General features: G+C 43.9%; 1 protein-coding gene across 7 annotated transcripts in view; it reads right to left on the bottom strand.

Moving 5' to 3' along the window:
* Positions 1 to 4,579: 4,579 nt before the first annotated feature.
* LOC119978905 (acyl-coenzyme A synthetase ACSM3, mitochondrial-like) overlaps positions 4,580 to 22,480 on the bottom strand; it is a 104,078-nt gene continuing 86,177 nt past the window's right edge. For 6 of the 7 annotated variants that reach the window (XM_038820839.1, XM_038820836.1, XM_038820835.1 and 3 more), the window contains 6 exons: positions 20,127 to 20,207; positions 17,098 to 17,199; positions 13,973 to 14,100; positions 11,460 to 11,559; positions 9,794 to 9,913; positions 4,580 to 4,842 (listed from right to left, as the gene is read on the bottom strand). In XM_038820839.1, the coding sequence (XP_038676767.1) occupies positions 4,747 to 4,842; positions 9,794 to 9,913; positions 11,460 to 11,559; positions 13,973 to 14,100; positions 17,098 to 17,199; positions 20,127 to 20,207 (627 nt within the window). In that variant the 3' untranslated portion in view covers positions 4,580 to 4,746. Of the gene's footprint in view, positions 4,843 to 9,793; positions 9,914 to 11,459; positions 11,560 to 13,972; positions 14,101 to 17,077; positions 17,200 to 20,126; positions 20,208 to 22,480 lie in introns of those variants that run through there. The other variant, XM_038820840.1, reaches the window with a different exon arrangement.

Below are 22,480 nucleotides of genomic sequence, written 5' to 3'. Positions count from 1 at the left end.
ACTGCAAGACCAATCAACACACACAACACAGCAGCCAATCACCAGTTAGAGCACACACACTATAAAGCCAGAGGGCACTAGTTTTCCCGCTCATTCGGATGCAGCCTCTGAGCAGGACAGAGCTCGCAGCTCACAGCACAGATCTTCACCACGTGCTAACAGTTTAGACTGGTCAGGATAGGCATAGGTCTTCAGTTTAATCTAACATAGTGTCGACCCACAGTGCAAGTATGTTCAACAGTTCCTAGCTTAATAAAATAGTGTTGTAGTATTTCAAGTGTTGGTAGCCTGTATATGTTACTGCTAAGGTAAATGCAGTCTCCACAGATCCAGAGTACCCAACACATCACTATCCACCTCCAACATCTCATCTATTACCCTCTGCCGCTCCAACCTCTCCTCTTTGTCCACACTGGCCTTGATTGAAATTACCTCACCCCTCACCACTGCCTTCAACACCTCACCCGTACAGTTGAAACTTACATATTCCTTAATTACCTTTTCAATTTTCTCACAGAATACTTGGTTCCCCAAAAGCCTCACATCCAGTTTCCACCCTGGCCTCTGCGCTACCCCCTTCTCCAGCACCATATCCACCCAATGTGGAGCGTGATCTGACACTGCAGTTGCAGAGTATTCCGACCCCTTGACTCCAGCCAGTAAAGCCTTTCCCACCACAAAAAAGGCGATCCGCGAGTTTACCTTATGGACTGCTGAGAAAAATGAGTACTCCTGTTCCCTTGGGTGCAGGAACCTCCAAGGGTCCACCCCTCCCATTTTCACCATTAGCCCAGCCAGCGCCTTCGCCCCCCCTGCCCCCTGATGGGACCAGCGAGCGCGGCCATGATCTGTCCAACCTTGGCTCCTGCACCAAGTTCCAGTCCCCCCCCATAATCAGCTTGTGTGTGTGCAAGTTGGGAATGGCCCCAAACACCTTCCTCGCGAATCCCACATTGTCCCAATTGGGACCGTATACACTTACCAGCTCCACTAATCTCTCCTCCAGCACCCCTGCCACAATCACGTATCTACCCTCCTGCTCTGCCACCACCTTCTCCATCTGGAAGCGTACCCTTTTGTTGACCAACACCGCTACCCCTTGAGCCCTTCCATTAAATCCAGAGTGAAACACTTGGGTAACCCAGCCCTTTTTAAGTCTCACCTGGTCCTTCACCCTCAAGTGAGTCTCCTGCAGCATTGCCACATCGGTTTTCAAACTTTTAAGATGTGCAAGCACCCTTGACCGGACCTCCTAGCCCTCTCACGTTCCACGTGACTATCCTTACTGGGGGTCTCTCACCACCCCCCCCCCCCACCTTTCTTATCCACCATCATCATACCCCCGGGCCCTGCCCCATAAGCCTGACCTGCCCCTGTCCATTGTTAACATCGAACCCCTTTGCCCCTCCCGAGAACCCCCCTACATTTCCCCCTGAAACAACATCCTCCAACATCCATCCCTTCCCCCCCTCTCGCTCGCCTCGTAGGTCCATTGAAGCCTGCTATCCAGGGCAAGACATATCGTCCCCTTCCACCCAGTCCCAGAGAAAGAAACAAAACAAACCCAACAATCCAACCCCTACAATTCACTAACATAACATTTAACCGTCGCAACACAGAACACCAATCAACCCACCATTAACTTGAACTCTGTAACAATGCAAAGAAAAGTAAATTACAATACAAATCCGTAAAAATAAAGTTATAACATTTATACATTTTCCAGCTGTTCAAACACAGGCCACAGTCTCTCTTCCAGTTCCGCTCTTCACGTCTGTCCCAAGCCTTCTGCCCTCACGAACGTCTCAGCCGCATCCGCTGTCTCAAAATAAAAGTCTTTGCCGTTGTACGTTACCCCCAACTTCGCTGGGTACACCATACCAAATCACACCCCCTTGTACAATGTCACCTTCACTCACCCAAACGCCGCTCTTCTTTTTGCCACCGTCATGTCCTGGTAGATCCGAACCGCAGTACCACCCCATAGCACCTCCCGCTTCTGCTTTGCCCAGCTTAATACCTTCTCCTTCATGCAAAACTTATGGAAGCAGATAATTACTGCCCTTGGCGGCTTGTTCACTTTGGGCTTCGTCCTTAATGAGCCCGTTCTAGCTCGTACCGGGAGGGGTTCTCACCCTCCCCTATCAGCTCCGCCAACTTCTTAGCAAAGTATTGTGTTGGCCTTGGGCCCTCTGTCCCTTCGGGCAAGCCCACAATTCTCAAATTATGCTGCCTTGAGCAGTTTTCCATGTCTTCAAGCTTTGCTCGGTGTCCTCTGTTAACCTCCACAACCCTCCGCAGCTCGTACCCCATCGAGGTGACCTGGTCGCTGTGTCATGACACGGCCTCCTCCACTTCCTTCATCTTCTTGCCCTGCTCTCTCACCTTGGCCAAAGCCTTTGCCACCGCCACCTTGGCGATTGCTTCCTCCACCAATGACTTCAATACGACCGCCGTCTCCTTCCTCAAGGCCTCCATGTGCCTCGCAAACTATTTTTCCAGCTCCACCGCCATCACCTTGGTCATCTTCTCCATCGTAAGTAGCGCGGCCCCGCTTTGCAGTTCGGCTTCCACCATCCGGTCAACACTTTCATTCGTCTTCTCCTTCAGCGGCGAACCCGTGTTTCCTCCTTTCTTCGACGCAGCTTTTTGCATTCTTTAGCGGCTTATTGTTTTTTACTTTCTTTCTCTTCTCCTCTCTCCACCCTCCTGTCCTTCATCAATCTGAATTATTATTTTTTCTTTTGAAAAAAAAAGTGGGTGGGGGGGGAGGGGGGAAGAGAAGAAAAAAACCTTCACCAAACTTCCTTAAATCTTCTCTTTCTCCTCTGCATTCACCCAGAGCTCCCCTGGGACCAGGCTTCTCCTAGGTGGGAGCCATCCGCCGTGGAGCACCCGACTTACATTGTGCCCTGGCCGCGGCCTCCTCGTAGCTCTGCCCCCACTGCCCTGGCCTCGGCCTCCTCGTAGCTCTGCCCCCACTGCTTTCACCTCGACGCCACTCTGGGCCCAGCGCCTCAGCCCCCGCCACCCGGGGTTTTTCGCCGGCTGCTCGCAACACCCCCCCAATGCCGATGATAGTCGGGGGGTACGTTAAAACTCAGGGATTTCCCGAAATCGCCGAGAATTGTGGCCACCGGCGGGAGCTCTTTTAGCTGCGGCTGCCCTGCTCGCCCACGCCACCGGAAGTCCCCCGCTATATTTTGGCTTAATATTTAAATAAAAATATCTTGATTTCACGCTAAATATTGAGCGAAACATGGGGGTGGATTCTCTACCACCTGTATATACATCTAGGAGATGAGAGCTTTCACTTCTTTTTCTCAGCAGAAAGATTTTGATGTGATGACCTGTCAATCATAGCAAGATGTTTATAAACATCGTGGTTAAGTTTACAGCAGGATACTTGAGAAGCGTTCAAGCATGAATGGAGATGAAAATAAACAATCCAAATACCTAGCAGTTTAGCAGCTATTACCCGTCAATTACAGACTACTAAAAGCTATTTTTTTTGAAAGTGAATGAAAGTCACGAGTAGGCTTCAAATTAAGTCACTGTAAAAAGCCCCTAGTCGCCACATTCCGGCGCCTGTTCGGGGAGGCTGTTACAGGAATCGAACCGTGCTGCTGGCCTGCTTTCAAAGCCAGCGATTTAGCCCTGTGCTAAACAGCCCCTAAGTGAATAGAAACCTCACAGCTCATAGGAACTGATGGGGTTTAAAGCCTTGTGATGCGTTTTGATTTCTACGGAGTAACAGCTGCTGTTTTCTACACATCTGTCTGAGGCAGCAGGTTCAGGGATAGTTAAGTGAGAAAGCAGTGGTTTTTCAAAAATTCTGCTGGACTGCTGTAATGGGGTGGGAGGGATCACTGATATGGAGAGTCTCTGATATGGGGCGTCTCTGATATGCAAGTCTGATGGGGGTCTCTGTTATGGGGATCGGATGGCAGGGATCTCTGAAGGGGGGATTGGGTCACCTCATGGATATGTTCTATGGTAGGGATGTGACTCCTGGGTGCCATTCCTAGCGCCAGTGCAGACCAGGTGCGATTCTACTCCGGCGGGAGAATGTAGTCTCCCAAATGGAGAATCCAGCCTATGGTTATTCTTCAAAGTATGAAATCTCTCAAATTGCAGCAACAACTACACAATATGAGCGGCAAGATGGCACAGTCGTTGGCACTGCTGTCTCACAGCGCCAGGGGCTCAAGATCGATTCTGACCTTCAGTGACTGTCCGTGTGGAGTTTGTGCATTCTCCCTGTGACTGCCTGGTTTCGTCTGGGTGCTTCGGTTTCCTACCAGTCCAAAGATGTGCAGGTTAGGTGGATTGGCCATGCTAAAGTGCCCTTAGTGCCCAAAGGTTAGGTGGGGTTACGGGGATAGAGAGTAGGGTGCTCTTTCAGAGGGCCGATGCACCCTCAGTGGGCTGAATGGCCTCATTCTGCACTGTCGGTATTCTAACATATCATTTGGGACCCAAAAACGGAGTGGCTGGATGTGTCACTCTTCAACTTGATTGTTTTCTATTAACAAATAGTGGGTATTAACAAGTAGTGGGTAAAAGGAAATTCTGCAACTTTATAATGAAAGCATCCTTTATTATTTTCAACAAAACCCATATGCTATTATGACTTTAACAAATCAATCAGTTAACATATAATTTATATTGTCATCAAATAATTAGTTGAATTAAAATTTTTGCTTTTTATTAATGATTCCTCTTTACGATGTTGTAAAAAATGATTTAGGCCTCAGTGTTTTTCTCCCATTCTTTCTTTCGTAATATACTTCTTTTGATTTTCCCACTAATGGTCTTGGGCAGTTCCGTCACAAATTCAATCTGTGGGGAAACAAAGACAGTTCGTGATTAATGTGCATTCAGATAGGCCAAACTTCTTTACCAAAAACTGAATGGGTACAGATGAAGGTGACCTGTATTGGAACATCCCTATGAGCACTGGCCACAGTCCCACTCCCATTCTTCCCAACAACGTACTCGAGGAGCCCGGTGGTGGCTGCCACTCTAAGGTCCTGGAACCAGCTCAGACACCACTTCAAACTTGATGACATGTCTGCTACAGCCCCCATCTGTAGAAACCATAGATCCATCCCGGCGGAAATAGATGCCACTCACAAAACGTGGAGAAAAGTTATAAAAGATACTGAATACTGCTTCAGAAAAAGCTGTATTGAATCTATTAGTCATGCCAAAGCAATGCATTAAAGTGCAGCGTAAGTTGGCAAGATATCGATAAGAATATTAACAGTTGAAAGTGCAGTTAATTGTTCTTTAAAATAAATTGCAAAAGGAATACATAGCACTTCTGCGGCATGAAGACTGTCTTGAAGAACAGAATGGAGGAACAACAGAACAAAGACTCTGTTGAAGTACAAAAAAATTCAAGAAGAAACAGTGAGCTTCTCAAAGAAAAGAGAAGCCTGTTACACGAGCATCACATGCTCCGAAGATCCCTCAGGACAAAATTGTTCCTCTGGAAAATTACAAAGACAAGCAAAATTAATTTAGTGTCACTGGAAAGAACTGAAGGACCAGTTGACAAAGAAGGCTCAGCGATATTTTATGATCCAGGAAGCAAATAACAGGCTGCAATCTGATATACAGGCATTTAAAGAGGAAATACAGTTACAGTACATTCATACTGAAGTGTGCGGGACAATGAAAAACATCACTGAACAACAGAGTTTTGGAATTGTAGAAGGGAAAGGAGAAGATGAAGTTGAAGAGTTGTTGTGTACAGGGGCAACAAGTAGAAGAAAAACTTCAGCTGGAGTTCGACAGTAGGAAAAGATGTTTTCTACCTCTGCTACCATGTAGCCAACTGAAAGTTCTCACAGAGGAATGTAAAAAGTCTCAGAACCAATAGGCAGAAGTAAAATTCCAAAATATGTGTTGGCGGTTAGCATAGTGGAATCATGCTCTGCTTAGGAGAAGCTGTTCAGTGCAAAGAACCAATGTTCATGGATGAAAGATGCGTTTGCTAATGATAAACAGGACCTGATGAGAACATTACCGTGTTGCTTACAGAAAGTAGGACTTGAAATACTCAAATGATAACCTTATTGAAGAAAATTCAATAAAGATTGATCTTCAATTAGAACTTGATGAATTTCAAGTATCAGAAACCGTTATTAAATATTGTGAAAAATACTTGGATCATGAAAAGACTCAGAATTAGTAGGAAAAGGGATTGCTGATTAATCAGAACAGTTGGCTGAGTGCAGAATTAACACCAAACTGATGAAATGTTAGAATTTCACTGTTAAAAGAGCAATGACATTTTAGAACTTCAATCCAATCTGAAGAACATAATGTGCAGTAAAGGAAGAGCAAATCCAGAATTTGAAAGCAGATAAGGAAAATTCTAAGAAACAAATTGAGGATCTTTCGAGTGAACTGAAAGCGGCCGGTGACCAAGGAACAAAAATTTCAAAAGGAAACAAATGCGGAGATGAAGTTGTTAAGTTTGTATAAAGGTTCTGTAGATTGACTCTGAATCAAAAACAACTGAACTCAACAGAATAGTTGCCAAGATGAATGAAAAAGAACTGGAAAATATGAATAAACAATATTTAGCTGACATTGTGAAACAAGTAGAAATGAAGGTTCAATTTTGGAAATGTCAACTTCCAGGAAGAACATGCTCACCCCCACAGAGAAAGAAAACATTATCCACTCTAACAATGAACAGAGCAAATATTCCCTCCGAAAAGAACGTGACAAACCCACTTGTCCAAACAAGCAGGCAGATTGTCGATAAGGGGCACAAAAAGTGGAATATCAGGAGGAGACACCCAAGTGTCAAAAACTGTGAATACTACTAATTCAACTCTGAGCCAACAAAATCAGCCCAAAGCAACTGAGGATACCACTCCTCTCAACGTGATAAAAATGAGATCTAGAAGAATCATAACGTCTTCAGACTGTCTGAATGTGAAGTTAAAGACTTGAGCTGAGGTGGGGGGAGATGGGGTATTATGGAACTAAAGACTGCATTGTAAATATGTTTGGGTAAAGAGTAGGGGGGTGGGGGGTGGCATACAGTATAATGGGTTTCGGATTAGTGAGGGCTAATGTGGCACTATGGAAACAGGACTGCCCACATTATGATGTAGACAGTCCCATGATGATATACTATCTGTAGAGAGAGTCTAGCAGAAGCCAGTGTGAGGGCAGTGTTTGGTCAATACACTACCTTGGAGATGCCTATAGTTATGTATTACCAATGTTCAACCACACAAACTTCCAGACCTCTCAGTAAAACACCAAATAACCTTAGAACAGTGGGGGTTGGAGGAGGGGTGGGTGAACCTAACCTCCAACACCAAAAGCGGCAGCACCTTCACTAAAACTATCTCCAAGAATCCCATGCGAGTTATGTACCTAATTGGCTGTGGGAATCTTGCCACGAGGTTCCCAGCATCACAAGTAACATCTAATTGCTTCACGTCCCCCAGGCAGCAGAAATTCTGTCCCCAAAAGCTGTTGGCCACTCAGAAGCTGGCAGCTCTCCCATTCCAAGTAGACGCACATGGATCGTCACTAGATCCCTGGAAAATGGTAAATAGAGTTGGGCTAAGGGTCACAGTGAGCAGTGAGTGGGGGAGGGGGGAGGAGAAGGCGGGTTTAGAGGAAAAGGAAAAGGCAGTAGCCCCCCCTCTCCCCCCGATGTTGGGTCATTGGATTAAGCCCAGAGTAGATGTGACTGAAGCCCACCCACCCCTCCACCGAGGATAGGAAGGGGGTAGCAGGGCCTCCATCTCAACCGATTACATGGCCTCCTGACTCCTGAAACTCTCTTGATTGGGGTGGGTAGGGGAAAAACACATTAAATACTGCCCAAAGAATAATAGCTTCATTGAAAATATGGAGGCAGTTTCGCCAACACTTCGGGTTGGGGCAGGGTCAAGGGAAATGCCTATTCGGGGGAACCACACATTTGAGCCAGGGAGGTGGGATGGAAATTTCCGGAAATGGGAAGAGAAGGGGATTAAGATGCTAAAAGATTTGTTTCTTAGGGGTAGGTTTGCAGGATTGAAGGAGCTGGAAGCAAAGTATGGCCTGGAGCAGGGAGAAATGTTTAGATACATGCAGGTTCGAGATTTTGCCAGAAAGGAGATACAGAGCTTCCCGGAGGAACCGGCCTCCACATTGCTGGAGGAGGTGCTGAAGACAAGGGGACTGGAGAAGGGGGTAGTGTCAGCAGTGTACTTAGCTATTTTGGAAGAAGACAAGGCACCACTGGAAGGGATCAAAGCAAAGTGGGAGGAAGAGTTGGGAGAGGTTATAGAGGAGGGGGTCTGGTGTGAGGTGCTCCGGAGAGTGAATGCCTCCACCTCTATGCGACGTTGGGGCTGATACAGCTGAAGGTCGTATACAGAGCACACCTCACGAGGGCGAGGATGAGCCGATTCTTTGTGGGGGGGGGGGGGGGGGGGGGGGGGGGGCGGGATCTGTGTGTATTAATGGTGACTATGGGTAATCTCTGATTCCTTTTTGTAATTTGTTCATGTAAACACGCTGGCTAATGTTTGGGGGTTGGTGGGAGGATGGGATCGTTGTTATTGTTATGGGGATTGACATATTTGTTGCGGATTATTGTTTATTGTTGGTGGGTGTAAATTTGGGAGAAAATGTGAAAAAGGAGGAGAATAAAAATATTTTTAAAAAAATTACCGCCCGAAGAATTTTAAGGTTTGCATTCTACCACTTCCCAGCAGCACCAGAGTGTACTGCATATCTTAATTCAAATTTTGGATAGTGTAACTGGATTTTATCCAATTTATAGGCTAACATTTCATTGGTCAGGTTGCAGCACCAAGCAGTTATTGTATTTACAAAATTTATCTCCTCAATTTGTGTAGATGATTATCCATTACCCGCACTTCCTTAAACTTCAACAGATTAATTTGCTAGTTTCTAAATTATATTGATAAAATTAATTTTACCTTCAACATTAAAAGCCAGTCCGACAGAACAGCTGGTACAGCAGATTCACACGCACAGATTGTGTGTAATCAATAGCTGAATGGATGCAACAGCATTTTGACTGGATTAGGGATTTTTTTTGTAAATGCCTACAACACGGGCTGATTGCAATGAAACTCATTCAAATTTGCACATGTTAAAAGATCAAGATAACTTGTCTGATAGGTATACAAAAGGCATTCTGAAACCGAGATTGCAAAGTACAGACAGTTTTCAATGCACCAAATCTTTTAACAATTTGAGATATGGGCACATAGATTAGCAAAAGGCAGCAGTGGGTTTTGTAAAATAAACTGAGATTAATGACATATATGCTGAGTGGACAGCCGAGCTAGGTTGCAGTATCTGTCTTAGTTGTATCTGCCATTTAATGTGAAATTTATAGTTTATAATCAATCACAATTTGCCTGTCAATTCATGTTTAACTTTCATCGATTCTGCATTTTAAAATGTAGTTGGTGACCAGGATAGTATTTAACATTTGCCTTGATTGACTTTCGTGTAGCAAAAATTATTTTGTTTTAAACCATGGAATATTGTGGCTGCATTCTTTCAGTAAAGAGCTCAGACTTTAGATTTTTTTAAAGAATAAATTGTTACTGGTCTAGGCCAAGACCATAACAGTACTGCTAAAAAAAACTAATCTAAAATAAAAATGCACAACACTAAAATGGCCGTTGTATTCACTGCCCTATCTAGATTACTGATCTTGAAAGAATTACTCAGAAGCTGTTATAATAGCTTTCATTCTAATACAGGAATTCAGGAGAGGTAAAGTACAAACCTTTCTTGGGTATTTGTATGGTGCGGTGACTTTCTTCACATGTTCTTGCAATTCTTTAATTAATTTGTCAGGATCACTTGAGATAGAAGCAGCACTTCGAATGACAAATGCCTTCACAACCTTAAAAGAAGATTTTTTTTTAATATGGGAAAATTCAGAGTCTTCAAAATGTGATATGCCACTGAGGATCATTATGGGCATTATTTATAAGATATAGGAGCAGAATTAAGCCACTTGACCCAGTGGCTGATCCCATCCTGGCTTCAATTCCACCGTCCTGCCCGTTCTCCATAACCCTTCAACCTATTCCCAATGAACAATCTGTCTAACTGCTTAGATTTACTGTCCCAGCATCCACCGCACGCTGAAGTAGCAAATTCCACAGATTAACAATCCTTTGAGAGAATTAGTTTCTCCTCAACTGTTTTATATTTGCTACCTCTTATCCTATGACAATGACCTCTTGTTCTATAATGCCCCACAAGAGGATGCATCTGCTCCACGTCGACTTTCATACCATTATCATCTTGTATACCTCAATCTGATGTCCTCTCATTCTTCTATACTCTATAGAGAATATAGGCCTAAACTGTTCAATCTCTCTTCATACAACAAACCCCTAATATCTGGAATCAACCTAGTGAACCTCCTCGGAATTGCCTCCAATGCCACTACATCTTTCCTCTAACAAGGGGACCAAAACTGTGCACAGTACTCCAGGAGTGGTCTCTCCAACGCCTTGTATAGTTGCAACAGCACTTCCTTACATTTATACTCTTTATGTTCTGTTATGTGATATTGCAACAGCCAGTTGTGCCAATGAAGCGAGTATTTTACATTAGTTGTATTTGTAAAAGGTGGTGTAAAGGCCAGGCTTTTGCAGTAATAGATCTGAATCCTGTCAAAAATGTGTAATTAAATTAAATCAAAGGGGGCAATTTTCTGGCTCCATTTGAGGCGGATACAAATCCTCTCATGGGTGCTAACTCACAAGGGCGTGAAACCTGCTTACCATGAATTTAAATAGATTTAAATATGCCGAAACAACATAACATCTTACCCCCGAGTTCGTCATATGTGTCGTCCCCATCACCCCTTCCCCGTCGCTGGCATGCGGCTATGACAATGGGGGGGGGGTTCCACAATTGGGGAGGGGGGGGCAGAAAGAGAGGGAGATTGCCGGTGATGTTTAATGGTGGGGTTGGGGGGGGGGGGGGGGGTAATTGCTGGTGGTGGTGAATGGATTGGAGGGTGGTCCCAATGTCTGTGGGGGTGGGGAAGGTGTCTTTTAACTTTGAGACCAGAGTGCCCATTAAAAATGGTGCCCCGATTTCTGTGGAGCTGCGCTTGTTGGTGGTCTTTAGGCTCTGCCCCCTCAAGGACGATGGCACAAAATACACCCTCCTGATTTTTTTTGGACAAAACGTCAGAAGATTTGGAGAGACAACGTTGGCTGGTTTTCGGTTAGACTTTGTTAGTTTTGAGAGAAAATTCTGCCCAAAGAGTTCAGTCACCTGCCAAAAAGCTATTCCAAGTTAGGATTTTGCTTAAATTTTCCACGTGATTTTGTGAGGAGGTAAATCCTGCTAAATATGTCTGCAGCCCAGTCTTAACAAAATAATCTGCTCACAACATGTGATTAAACTCGTGTTGGTTCTAAGCATACCTCTCCTCTGATTGGATCAGGACTGCTGACCACAGCTGACTCGGCCACTGCCGGATGCTCTATCAATGCACTTTCTACTTCAAATGGTCCAACACGGTACCTGTGACATATTTGCAAAGGAGTCATATATTATTGGCATTATTGGCTTACATTAAAGCATCTTTAATGCATGATATTTGTTCATATTTTACCATAACCATTTAATGTTTTTAAAGCTTAACCGGGTAGTGGGTATCACATTAGTTCCCCTTATTATGGCCTACTCCCAGTTCTGTACCTTTGCCACTCTTGAACTTGTTGCTGGCTGGTGGTGCAGGAGTGGACTGAGTGAACAATCTCCTCCAGGAACTAAATATAATGAAATACTTTTGCAAATTAGTTGTCCACTTTGGCATAATATATTGACCTTCGTCTTGTGGTCCCAAAAGCTGGAAATTGCCACTGTTATTCAGGGTTCCAATGGCTCTGCATCTTCTTGGGGGCCCACTTATGCTCAATTATACCTGCACCTAGCAGGTGCAGCGACTGCTCAGGAGCACATACCTTTAGATCAATCAGAATGATGAACTCTCCACCTTCGCTGGTTCCTCTCTCCTCACATCCTGGCTCCCTTTCAGTCAACCCTGCTCTGACGAGTGGGATGCGGAAGAGGGCAGGAATCGGGAGGACATGGGGCCCGGTCAGGCATGAGAGACTGCACAATCATGTGTACCAGGTCAAATGTGCATGGGAAGCTCTGATCGCCTCCAGGTTCACCAACTAGGGGGACAGGCCAGTGGCACGGACATCCGATCCCACCCCCACAACCCCCTGCCCCCTATGTGGCACTATGTGGGGTCCAAGTGACATGGGAGGGGTGACTGAAAAGGTGAATGGTGAGAGGAGACATGAAGCACTTACCCTGGCAGAACGGAGTAAGTGATTCATTTTTTTCTGGCATTGCACACCCGCCCACTTGTGGGGGGTGCTGGCTCTCACCATTGCGGCCACCGTCTCGCGGGCAGGATCTGTGACCTTGCTGGAGAGTCTCCTGCTAGCCTGATGGTAGATAATTGCCCTTCTCTCCTCCAAGGCATCCAACATTCTTATGAGAACCACTCAGGGAATTGTGGAGCTGGCTTCCTCCTGGCTGCCATCCTATTTTGACTGTGGGCCAGTGATTTGGAGGCGTTTAAATGTAGCGCCCCCCTTGATTGGAGTGCTCAGATGACCTCAGAGCAGGCAAATCAGATGCTTCATGTCACAGGTGCGGCGTTTGTCACCAGGGGAATTTTTTTTCAGTGTCTAAAAATTGTGGTCTGGATTGCGCTGCTAGGGTCAGCAAGATTCGCACCAGTTTCCGTGCAGAAACTGACACATTGCCATATTTTGGGACTGACTGACATATAGCCATATGAGTCATGAGGTGAAGTGGGGGGAGGGGGAATTGGAGTGGGCAGACGAAGACAAGGGGAGCAATGTGGAATCATGAATTTATTTTCAAAAAGTACAATTTATTCACAGTGATGGAGCAACCGTGACCCTGAGGTGACATCAAAACTTCTTAACTTTCTTAACCCTACCACAGTGCTTTGGTGCAGCCTGACATCTACAGCAGGGACAGAGGCAGACTGCTATATTCGGATACCCGTGATGACCGTGGCAGACGTCCTCTGGTATCCTGCAGCCTGGAGAGCCCCGGGCTCATAAGGGTCTCCTGTTCAGGGGCAGAAGAACCCTTGGCGACATGTGCTTCTGGAGTTCGTGTGGGCACAGACAGCGGGAATTGTGAGCGGTTGTATACTCACGGATTGTCCTGAGTGGAGGCCCCTGGGGTGTGCAGCTGACATTTATCCTTCCTGTGGGTGCTAGAGGGAACTCGAAGAGAACTTGCCCTGGTAGGTGATTGCCATGCTGATCTCCTGGGAAACAGCCTCCCAAGCCAGAGGGTGAGGTTGGTGTGTTTCTTTGGCTCATCCCTGTGGTAGATAGCATGCCATTGGGCCTGAACTCCTTGAATAAGGGCCTCAAAAGCCCTGGTGTTGAAAGCTGGTGCTGTCTTCTTCTTGAAGCTGCTAGTCTTTTCCCTCTGGGTTCCAGATATTTTGTACCATCTGGTGAAGACACGTGGGCTGGAGAGTGTGAGATGAATGGGCTAGACTGGTGTTTAAATATGGCGTTAGGACCTTCAAACCTGTTAGTTGAGGGCGGGCGGACGAATCAGCTGCTGGCCCACCAGAGATTTGGAGCAGAATTCCCTGTGCATAGCTAATGAGGTTCCAAGCACTGAATTCTGGCATGGAATTCTGCCATTCAGGTCAGCAGGACAGGCACCACAGGAGCTACCTACCACTGCATTCAATCTCAAAATGGAAGAATTCACCCATGATCTTTTGGAAATATTGTAATTTGTAATATTTAATAAAATTAATCAACATTCAAGTATTCTATCTGTATTGTAAATATAATAACTCCAGCTCAGCTCCTGTGTGAAACATTGAGTAAATAAAATGTGAATAATTGGATCACTATACCCGGCTGATAAAATTATATCATCTGATCTCCCAAGAAACCAGATGTATCCATCCTCATCCATTAGACCACGGTCTCCAGTCAAATAATAGTTTTCTTGTAGGACTGCAGCAGTTCGTTTTGGATCATCCTAGCAACATACAAATAAAGCAGCTCAAAGTTCAAAAGTAAGATACAGTAGTAACAATTTTAAAATAGCATATGCTTTGTGGTTAAAATTCCATCCACCTTAATCCTTTCTCCCCCACACAAAATACTTATTACTTTAGAAAAAAGATACATATATACCAGGATGCTAAACAGATATTAGAAAAACATTTGAAATTCAGAAGACCTATATTGAGGTCAGGTCTGTATGAAGTTTAATTACCTTTTAATGCTTCTTAAACCTGGTCTTCATTATATCCTTGTTGTTCCATATTTTATTCTCCTGAACATGGTTCATTTAATTTAAATTATGGAGGGACACGCTTATATCGGAAGCAGTTCAGAGAAGATTCACTAGGCTGATTCTGAGAATGAAGGGGTTGTCTTTTGAGGAAAAGTTGATTAAATTGGCCGATAATTATTGGAATTGAGAAGAATTAGACGTGATCGTATTGAAACATAGAAGATTCTGAGAGGTTAAGACAGGGAAATGGTGAGAAGGCATTTCCCTTGGTGGGGAATATAGAACTTTGAGACACTGTTCCAAAGTAAACGCACAAGAAGAGAAGGAAAAGGAACAGGAGCAGACTACACTGTGAATGGAGTCTGCTCTGCCATTCAATGCAATCATGGATTAAATGGGCTCCAACTCCCATTTTTTCACATGCTCCCCGCAGGTCTCCCATTTAATGCTGACATTATGAGAATTTTTTCTTTGGAATTTGTTATAACCTGCCTGCTTACCACTGGCTGGGGACTAATGGCAATCCCACAATCCTTTGGGAGTATGAGCTTCCCCAATGAGGGGGTGGAGAAATCATTAGCAGATTTCCTGCATAAATAAAGCTGGCCAGTTTGGAACCAGCGAGACGAGACTGAACAGCAAGGAAGTTGCTGCTGTATATATATATGTTATTGTAAATAAATGTTATTTCTTTCTATCCTTCAACTCGTGCTGGATTCTTCGTGGCCCTCACAAAAGAATTCTCTTCAACAAAGTGCATTGAAGGCTGTGCCATTGAATATGTCAAGTTAGAAATATTTTTTTCTATATAAGAAGTCAAGGGTTATGTGTGTGGGAAGGAAGTGGAGTTAAGGCTACAAGCAGATCAGCCATGATCTTATTGAATAGTAGAACAAGCTCGAAAGGTTGAATGTACAACTCCTGCTCCTAATTCTTAGGGTTTAAATAATAATCTGGGTTGTTACTCCTCTCCTGGTACTGCTCAGGAGACCGTTATGGAGACCTATACGAGTTCATTTTCGGCGACAGACACGAGGACAGAAATAGATAGGGAACATCCAAGGCCTTAAAAGCACCAGCACCATTATAGTTTCAGGCACTGTTCAAACCCCATGGGAAAGTTAGAAGATTTCTTTTGATGCTGCAGGTAATGGGGTAGAATTAATGCTTGTACATTGAACGAACGCTGAAGGAAATTAATGCATGTGGTGCCAGCAGCTGTCAGTTACATTCCAGTAGCCTTCAAAAATGTGAATCATAGGATTTACAGTGCAGAGGGGGCCATTCAGCCCATCGAGTATGCACCGTCCCCTGGAAAGAGCACCTTACTTAAGCTCACGCCCCCACCCCTGTAACCCAGTAACCCCACCTAAGCTTTTTGACACTAACGGGCAATTTAGCGTGGCCAATTCACCTAACCGGCACATCTTTGGACTGTGGGAGGAAACCGGAGCAGCGGGAGGAAACTCACATGAACACGGGGAGAAAGTGCCAACTCTATACAGACAGTGATCGGAGGCCGGAATTGAACCTGGGACCCTGGAGCTGTGAGGCAGCAGTGCTAATCACTGTGCCACCGTGCTGCCTTGTTATCATGAATGACACCATCCAAGCAGCAGTCTAGATGCTTCTGCAGACTGTCTTGGAGGGAGCTGGTAAGAAGCTAGTACCTTTGTGCCAAGTACAGATGCAGAACTGAGAAAACGTGTCTTGGTATTGAGAACGAAGCTACAAGAATGAGGAAGGGTGCTGGATTGAACGTGGATTGTATTTTCATTCTAAGTGATTTGGAGTCATTGACAGGTGGAGATTTTCTAAACTGTGGTAGGGTAACAGATGCTTATGGCTGGATGAATGAGCTCAGCAGCTGCCAAGAATCGCATGGTTATTTCCCCACCAAACAAACTGTGTCTGAAAGGAGGGCACCGTGAGTGCGTAAATGACAAAGTGCATTCTGAAACAAGTAGAGAAATACCAACCTACTAAAAAAAGTTTAAAATATAAATGTTTTCAGGCAATTTTGTTGCTTAAACAGATAATGCCTAAGCAGTGACTCTGCAATCAGCAGCACCATTTTCTTTCTGAGAGCATTCTACCTCAGAACCGTGTCTGGTGCTTTTAGATGCAATCTGAGTGCAAAGGTCTTTGACATTCATTTGCATGAAATTTATAATGCTGTGTTCCCTTCAGGTGCAGTCAAGCCATAGAGGAAACCTATCTGATGTGCCATTCAGTTGTCAAATGATTTGCACCCAGTGCATTTGTCCTACCTGAAAGATGAACATTCTGGGGCACACTATAATTCTTAAAGGCATTTGGAAAGTATTTTTCAGTTCCCAGTGTAGAAATTACCAACAAGTATGGAACCAGGAGACTGGTGATTTGTCCACATTTTTAAATCAGGCAAATACTAAAAGTTCTGTTAAGGTCATTACATGGTCAGGCAAGTGCTAAATATACACCTTCTAACCCCCTACCCGGTCAGTGACCTGTACTTACTTCCCTGTTGGGTAAATTAGTTTAGCAGTTTGAGATCTGTCGAGGATAGGAAGAATGCCTCCAATATTTTGGTTTTAGGGCTCCAAATGATCTGAGTAAATCTCACTATCCCACTAAGTAAGCAGAATCATTAAATCAAACAAATGACATACTCGTCAACTAACACAAATTACATCATTATCTTTTGTGATAATTAAGAAATATTTCAGCAAAGTACTTGAAATAGGATTACTGTACAATGTATCCAGAAAAGATGCCGAATGGTCTAACAGGCTTCAGTTGAATGGCAATTTCACCTTCCGCTCCAGGAGGAACCACATTGCATTTCTCATCAATAATCTGAAATGAGAATAACGAGAATTCTAAAACTGTGCGAATCACAGCAGAAACAATTATTTCTGTGGTTCTCAATAAATAACTTTCATGTTGGTCACTCAGTAACCTATTTTTTAGTTTAGATTTTCTGTGAGGCGTAAAATTGAACACACAGGATTCCCTCCAGCCCCAATTTTAAAGTGAGGTGGGCAGGACCTGAGACAGGAAGCCTGTCCTTGCTCCTATTAAGAGCCTTAAATGGCTACTTAAGGGCATTATCCCACCAAGCCTAAATTTTTAGGCTGGTAGGTAGGTGCCTGTTGGACCAGGTGCCAAACAGAAAAAAGTCTTTAACCATGATCTCAGATCCTGCGAAAAAAGGCAGGGTAGTGGAGGGCCTCTCAATCTGTAGGCCCCTTCTGATTTAGCGTGCCCTCCCCTCAGGGACCGTAGAGCTCCGGCACTCGCTCTCCCTCCCACCCACCCCACCCTATTCAGGACACGAGATTGCTCTCCCTTCCGATCCCAAGGATATCCCCTACCCTTTCAACCCCGGGACTCTTGGAACTTCCCTGAAGTGTGGTCCTGTGACTTAGGCAGCACCTCTTCTGGTCACTTCAGAACTGTGCCTAGAGGGGCTGGAGAGCGGTCAGCTAATCAGATTGTCTGACAGCTCTCCAAGGCAGGACTTCTATCCAAGGGTGGACAAAAGTTCTGCCTGCTGCCAATCAATGCTCAATTTAGTGTAAAATGGCAGAGTGCTTGTCAAAGTCAACAGAGGTGCAGTCCCTGCCTACTCTCAGAATTATAGCCATCCTGAAAATTCAGGCCCACATGAAATAAGCCTCTTCCTGCTTAACTGAGGAGCTCTCCCATGCTCAATCTCAGTTAACGCCAGGTGGAAGCGCAGTGGGAATGTTGCCCAAATTTGTCACCTTCACTCTCTGTTCACATAATGTCCACCTTTATGTGAAATCAACCATACAAAATCTCCCATTGCATTTAAAGTTTTGTCTATTCCTGCCACTTTAGCTCATTGGTAGTAGTCTCACATTTTAATTAGAAATTGTTATGGTGCAGAGGGAGGCCATTTTGTCCATCATGTCTGCCAGTTCTCCAATAAGCATTATGACAGAGATAGGGCAGCACGGTGGTGCAGTGGTTAGTACTGCTGCCTCACGATCCGGTTCGATCCCGGCCCCAGGTCACTGCCCATGTGGAGTTCCCACATTCTCCCCGCGTCTGCGTGGGATTTGCCCCTACAACCTAAAGATGTGCAGTGTAGGTGGATTGGCCATGTGAAATTGCCCCTTAATTGGAAAAATGAATTGCGTACTCTAAATTTATTTAAACAAAGAAAAAGGAAAATGACAGAGATAAATAGGCTCTTGATTAATAAGGGGATCAAGGGTTATGGGGATAAGGTGGGAGGATGGGGATGAGAAACTTATCAGCCATGATTGAATGGCGGATGAGACTTGATGGACCAAATGGCCTAATTCTGCTCCTATGACGTATGGTCTCATGACTTAGTGCCATTCTCCTGCCTTTTCCTCATGCCCCTGAACATTGTTTTTATTCAAATAATCATCTAATGTCCTCTTGAACGCCTTAGTTGAACCTGCTTCCACCACACTTTCAGGCAGTGTTTTCCAGACCAAAACACTTTTTATGTGAAAACATTTTTTCTCACATCACAGCAAGGTAGCAGTTGTTTCACAGTGCTAGGGACCCTCAATTCCCGGCTTGGGTCACACTCGGGTGGGTTTGCTGTGGGTGCTCCGGTTTCCTCCCACAAAGTCCCGAATGACGTGCTGTTAGTGAATTGGACATTCTGAAATCTCCCTCAGTGTACAACCAGGAGCCGTAATGTGGCAACTGGGGGATTTTCACAGTAACCTTTAATAGTGTTAATGTAAGCCTACTTGTGACACTAAGAAAGATTATTATTATTACATTTACTTCTTTTGCAAATCACTTTAAATCTGTGCCCTCTCGTTTTTGATCCTTTTCTGAGCGGAAACAATTTCTCCCATTCTACTTTGTCCAGTCCTTCATGATTTTGAACATCTCTATCAAATCTCCTCTTAGCCTTCCTCTCTCTAAGGAGAATAATCAGAATTTCTCCAATCTATCCTTATAAATGAATTTTTTCATCCCTGGAACCATTCTTGTAAACCTCCTCTGCACTCTTGAGTGTGTTCACATTCTTCCTACAGAGTGATGCCCAGAGGTCTGCTCCAGCTGAGGTCTAACTAGAATCTTGCATAAGTTCAACATAACCTCCTTGCTCTTGTACTCTATGCCCCTATAAATAGATAAATAAGAAGAAATAACATGAAATAACATGCCCCTAGAAGTGTGTTTCAAAGCCTATTCCAGGATTTGACTACATAATCTAAGCTGGCACCTCAGTGCAGTATTGAGGGTGTGCTGCAGTAATTGAAAAAAATGCAGTGAGGGTGTTATGGTGACCATCTCTCCCTCTAAAAAAACATGAGTAGGTTATTTGACTCTGTGTTTAAAGAATTTTATTGCGCGCAAATTATCTGCTGTGACTCTCATAGAACAATGAGGCACCAGAATGAATTTGAAAGCAATTTGTTAGTTGTGAAATGCTTTGAGATACCCTCAGGATCTTCAATATATTGCAAATGGAAGTTTTATTAAAAATGGAAGATTCATGTCTTATCAAACTGGTAGAGAGGGCCAGTAACCAGAGAACACAGATTTAAGATGATCAGCAAAAGAACCAGAGGCTACATGAGGAATCGATTTTTGTTTGTCATCTAGAATATACAGCCCAAAAGTGGCATTTAAGTTTTATTTTGTAGTAATAATTCCTGTGAAACACGATAGACAAGTTGCACAAAGAGCACTGAAAAAAATACTGCAGTCAGGATTGGATTGTTAATGCCAATTCTAAAGATATCAAAAAAGACAGTGCTCACCTGCACATTAAATGCTGGAGATGGCCTCCCCATTGAACCAGGTTTAATTTTCATGCCTTTGAATGTTGCACAGACCAAGACCTAAATGGTAATTATGAAAAAGGCAAAAGCTAATTATAATCACAATGCTTAAGAGCCCAAAGCAACATAAAGTACAAGCAAGAATAAGCCTCAATATATAGAATATATATATATTATATATAAATAAAACAATATATAGAATAAAGAAAGCAAGAATAAGAAGCCTGGGATACTTTAGTTAACCAATGCAAAAGAATATGACTTCAATTGTCACTGGAGGACTGGTGACCATAGATCCCATCAAACTGGTCTCTTGTTGATTTTGTTCCAAACATCAGCATAAATGTCAGAAGATCTGCAAGCACACTAATCCCAACTCAGTGTTCTGTGGATATTGTGCACAGTCCTACAGCAGACTATTATCCATAAATGGATGCCAAATCATCAGCCTTACTGAGCAACCATAAGAGTGGCTGCTTAAAAAAAAAATCACTTGCTTTGGGCGCAAATCCGAAATATGAAATACATAAGATTGAAATATACATATTTTCTGTCTTGCAGGGGCATTGGTTTCATTCCCATAAAAACTTGGGTATTCACCTACATTATCTTCCTTTTGGGAGCAAATTAATACTAATTATGAAATCTAGTGGAACATATTGTAAAGTGCTATTCTATAGACTGAAATCTGAAAATGTTGCTGCAAGGTTCCTAGCTTGTACTCAGATCCCTATGATTAGTGACATTTATTCAAACAATATTGATAACACAGAACTTTAGTAGTCTGGTTGCTAGATCAACAATGGCTTACAAACTGCATATATCTGTGAGTAGGTTGCTAGGTGCATGCCACTTTGATTAACTTCATAACCTACTAATCGCATTTCTACATCTTTATGTTACAGCCTACTTCTATCTTGTCATTTTGAACAAATTAATTAATTTAACTGAAACAGGATAAAAATGTCAAAAATATTGAAGTAGTAGGTGGCTTGAATTAAGCAACTTCAAATTTGAAGTAGATGGCAAATTTATAATATACAGAAGTAAACGGCTGATATTATTAAACAAATGTAACAACCCGTCCCCTCCCTTCTCAGAAATACGTTGTGCTAAATAAACTTTGGTTTGTCACAAAGATGTTATTCCATCGAAGGAACTATCACGGATAGAACGCGGTTCCATCGAAGGAACTATCACGGATAGAACGAGTATGATTGTCCACCGAAGATACTCCGTGTTACTGGTCACGGGTTCTGTGGGTCCTTGTGTGGCTAATGAGCCGGATTCCAGAGCCATTTCTTCAATCACTCGCTTGGCGAGAGTTTCCAAAAGGTGGGATCGGTCCTTGGACCGTAGGTCGGGGGTATTCCTTTCTCAGGCTACTTTTTCAGACCACCTGTTGCCGTCAGGTGTTCTCAAAGAATTGTATCCTTTCAATCAGGAGGTTCCTCCAAGTAGGTCTCCTCTGAGCAAAGGTCTCCCAGGCATTGATGTCTATATTCCATTTCTTGAGGTTAGCCTCCAAGGTGTCTTTGAAGACCTTCATTTGTCCTCCTCTTGTTAATGATCCTTCCTTGAACTGGGTGAAGATGATTTGCTTTGGCAGTTGGGGCTCTGACATCCAAACAGATGTCAGCAGAGTAGGTTTTGGATGATCATGGCCTCGATGCTGGTGCTATTGACCCCTTCCTGTCCTCCCAGCTGATTCAAAGCTAAAGTATATTTGGAGTTTGTGATGTATTTTAAGCGGTGTTGTTTAAGAATCTCCCTGATGTAATGTTCATCCTCACAACCCTCAGTATTACTTCAAATGCTTGAACAAAGTTCAATGTCTTAGTTGACGTATGCAAGTCTCCTGTTAGCCAATGTGAACTATCTCTCTGACAGGTACTGCAGAATCCAGTGCAGATTCAAAATCTGTAGTCATGCTTCACCTCGGCTGGGTCATCATCTTTTTAAAATCCATGAACTTCTTTTGAGGCTTCGACGTAGGTGCAAGGATCTCAAGAGAAGAATCAGGCTACATCTCTGCCTGGCAAGGAAGCAAATCAATTACCCACCCCTAAGTGTACAGGCAAAGGACATCCCAAAATGATGTCAGAGGAGATGTGTGCAAGGATACCTCACTTCAGCAGCCGCTGCTCTTGGACCCTGTGTTTGTAAAATTAACAATTGATATGTCTGAACCCTCTCTCCCTCCTCATTTCACCGTATCCCCTTCATCACTCTTCCTCCTCCCTTCCCTCGCCTTCCCACCCTTCCCCCTTACAAGTAGACGGACCATTGTGCTTATGTGAAAAAATATATTTTATTGACTGTTGTGTTTATGT

Source organism: Scyliorhinus canicula, chromosome 15, assembly GCF_902713615.1.
Source record: "Scyliorhinus canicula chromosome 15, sScyCan1.1, whole genome shotgun sequence".
Lineage (NCBI taxonomy): Eukaryota > Metazoa > Chordata > Chondrichthyes > Carcharhiniformes > Scyliorhinidae > Scyliorhinus > Scyliorhinus canicula.
The sequence above is the reverse complement of the archived record's forward strand: the minus strand, read 5'-3'. Positions and strand labels throughout refer to the sequence as shown.